Genomic DNA, 3,537 nt, shown 5'->3' with positions numbered 1-3,537 from the left:
CACGACGTTGCTGAGCTTCCCTCATTAATATGTGAGAGTGGATTCCCGCTTTCTTACCCCGTTTATCCATCTCTTAGATAAACACACCCACAGAACTGCAGAACCCCCATCCTGAAAGGGTTTCCTCTCTCCCAGATGTCCTCTTAGCGCCACAATTTCCCCATACTTTAGATCTTCGAAGACACTCATAGTCCCTCTTCCAAAGAGATAATGGATTCAAAAACTGTCGTACCTTCTCCAGGATGGGATTTCTCTGGTGTGTGTAAAAAGAAAGGTCTTCTCTCCATTGGCAACGTGCAGGGATGAAACTGGAGAGCCTTTTGTCTAGGTGAACACAGCCCGTCAATGACGGAAAAAATCCCCCATGTCTCACTCTTTCATGGATAATTAAGGACCATTACAAACTTTTGACCAATAATAAATACAGTGGCAGGGCTGCCCAAAACTATTTTTCGGACTCAATGGAAAGCCCTGGGAGGGTTGGGGTCACGGGGGAGGGGAATAAGAGATCACCGGAGGGCTTGTTGGCCTTCCTATACCCATACTTAATGGCAATAAGCCCTGGGGGGTAAGGGGGGCCAGGGGCTTTCTCAAGGGTGGGGGGGGAAAAAGGACACTTTTGTAATCCCCTTTGTAATACTTTTAGGGGAAAAAAAAAAAATAAAAAAAAAAAAAAAAAAACCACCAACAGCCCGTCAATCCTCAGAGGGAAGGCAGAGGAATGTGTGTGTGTGTGGGGGGGGGGGGGGGGGTAGGTCGGGAGGGAGATAAGAGATCAACCAAAGGATCTGTATGCATACCTATAAGCACAACCAATGGACACACACTAGGGGGTGAGAGCATGTGCTGGAGGGTGAGAGTGGCCGGGGAGAGGTCAATGGGGGAAAAAGGAGACATATGTAATACTTTAATCAATAAAGAATAAATTTTAAAAAATACTACATGCTGACCTTTAAAGTCTATACAAAAAGAATGATAAAAACTGAAGGAGCAATGGAGTATAAGAGGGAATAGTATTCTAACCAGTTCATTAAAAATTTTTTTCCATTGGAGCTGTAACTTGGAAGATGAAAATGTACCCTCCATGTAGAAATATGGGGCATTTCAGGTAAAGAATAGATGAGACAAAGGCTGACTCTCAAGGACCTGCAGGTATTTTCACAGTTAAATGAACCGTAAGACTGCAGTTCCCATCCTGGTGCCAAAGTATCCCACTGTGGAAAACTCGCAAGGGGTTCCAGGAGATAATTTTCAATCATCTGAAATTAGCATTCACTACACATATCTGTACATTAAAATGTTAAAATCAGAAGAACAAAGAAACTCACCAGGATACTGTTTTGCTGTTAACTCTAGTTTATGAGACAGCAGCATAGCTCCAGTGGTGTTATCTATTGTATAAACCTGTACAGAACCACTGTAAAAAACAAACAAACTTCAGTGAAAAAAGATAAACGCAAATATAAAAAGCATTATTATGGGAACGCTTATGTACTGTTGGTAAGTATATAAACTAGAACAAAATGAAACTGTAAATAAGTTGTAGTCATCTCTTAAGTTTGATCAGATACATATTCTGTAATCTAGCAACTTCACCTCTAGCTATACCAGAACATCCTTGTCATGTATAATGTTCATCATCGTATTCTGTAAAGTGCAAAACATGGAAATCTGAATGTTCAACAATAACAGAAAGGAAAATGAACTGTGGTATAATCATACAATAATATACCACATAGTATTAAAAAGAAATAAAATTTAGTTACATGCACTAAAATAGGTAGCATAGGTATACAGTATAATTCTGTTTCTAATAGTAAAAAGCATTCAAAACATAGTAGTTAAATATACTTGTGGTAAAAATGCAGCAAAGTCCTAAGGTACACTAACTGCAGACCAGTGACTGCGCTTGTGGAGAAGGGGGCAGGCAGGGCTTCATCAGCTTTGGTAATGTGCTTTCTCATGTTAGATGGTAATTTATATAAATTTTCATTTTATTATTGTTACATCTCATTATTTTTAAAATCTATACACATGATACACGCTCTTTTGGGTATAAGGTATATGTAATTATTTCATTTAAAACATCTTTACAGCCCGGCCGGTGTGGCTCAGTTGGTTGGGTGTCATCCCATGCACCAAGAGGTTGCTGGTTCTATTTCTGGTCAGGGTACATGCCTAGGTTATGGGCTTGATCCCCAGTAGGGGGCGTGCAGGAGACAACCAATAGATGCTTCTCTCTCCATTTCCTTTCCTTTCCCCTCTCTCTCTAAAATCAATAAAAATATATTTAAAAAACAAACATCTTTACAAGGGTCAAATTTATGAAGGACCAGAAAGCAAAACAAAATATATGTTACTTCTAAAGTACATTTCAAAACTAAACTTAATGATCATTTAAAAAAACATTTCTGCTTATGAAGTTTTAAAAAAATTTTTTAACACAAATATTGTTTAGGGCTGCCAGAATATCCTGGCACTTATGCACACTTCTCTGTGGCAGGAGAAGTTAGATGGTTCCCACAGCAGCTCTGATCCACTTCCATCCAGGTCCAACTTCCCTCAAGGGTTAGGAATGGGGCAAAATAAAACACTGCAATAACAGGCCACCTGCAGCTACCTCACAGCTCATTAATGCTCTATTTTTCTCTCTATTTATTTAAAATAATTTCTCTTGCCACATCCTTCAAGTTAACATTAATCTGTTTTTGATTTAGGTCTTCTTTGTATCTTCGATGCTTCAGTTTAATACTCAAATGGGACCCTCTACAGATCTCTGGAGTTCTCTCCTTGTGCCACTCTCTCTTTGGTGTCTGTCCTGTGAGTCTTAGGTGCTTTGGTCTCCCCAAACTCTCATTTCCAGGTACTCAACTCAGGGAATCTGCCAGGCTCTATCTTCCAACCTCATGCTATGCCCTGGAAATTCTCAAAGTAATTAAAGTTGGGGCACTTGTAGAGTTTTCTTATTTTGTTTCTCATCTTTCAGGGATTGCTGTCTTTAGTTACCTGATGTCCTATTTCTTGAATTCAAAATGCCTGTTTCATATTTTTGTCCATTCTCTTGTTTTAATTTCAGGTGGCAGAGGAAATTTGATCTGTTATTTCATCTCAGTCAGAAGCCAAATGCCTAAATGTATCTTTCCAGACCACCTACCCAAACACCTGGCTGAAAGACAACACTAAGTAGCTAGCAGGTTTCTGCTTTGCATCTGACACACTGTCAAGTGCTAACTCTGGGTTGCTGAGCTCTAACACGTCAGTGAGGAGTTCAAATATTTCTAATTTAAGAAGTAGATATTAAGTCACTACTTAAAAAGACTGAAAATTAACCCTTTAAGTATTCTATAGTGCCTATACTCTTTAAATTATTTTTCTTTCCATTTCTCAGCCCATTGTAAGAGGACATTTTTTCATTAAAAGATACTATTTACTAATCTTAAAGCAAAAACATCCTATATAATAGAGGTAATATGCAAATTAACTCTCACGCCCTCACAAGATGGCTGCCTATGACCAGGTTGGCAGGGGGGTTAGTGA

General features: G+C 39.0%; 1 protein-coding gene across 3 annotated transcripts in view; it reads right to left on the bottom strand.

Annotated features, from left to right (window-relative positions):
• RIC1 (RIC1 homolog, RAB6A GEF complex partner 1) overlaps positions 1 to 3,537 on the bottom strand; it is a 76,583-nt gene that overhangs the window by 40,910 nt on the left and 32,136 nt on the right. For 2 of the 3 annotated variants that reach the window (XM_006094131.3, XM_014460408.2), the window contains one exon: positions 1,329 to 1,417. The exons of the other annotated variant lie outside the window; for it this stretch is intronic. In XM_006094131.3, coding sequence (XP_006094193.1) covers positions 1,329 to 1,417 — 89 coding nt within the window. Of the gene's footprint in view, positions 1 to 1,328; positions 1,418 to 3,537 lie in introns of those variants that run through there. 3 annotated transcript variants of the gene reach the window in all.

This window comes from Myotis lucifugus, unplaced genomic scaffold, assembly GCF_000147115.1.
Source record: "Myotis lucifugus unplaced genomic scaffold, Myoluc2.0 scaffold_130, whole genome shotgun sequence".
In the NCBI taxonomy this organism is placed as follows: domain Eukaryota; kingdom Metazoa; phylum Chordata; class Mammalia; order Chiroptera; family Vespertilionidae; genus Myotis; species Myotis lucifugus.
The sequence above is the reverse complement of the archived record's forward strand: the minus strand, read 5'-3'. Positions and strand labels throughout refer to the sequence as shown.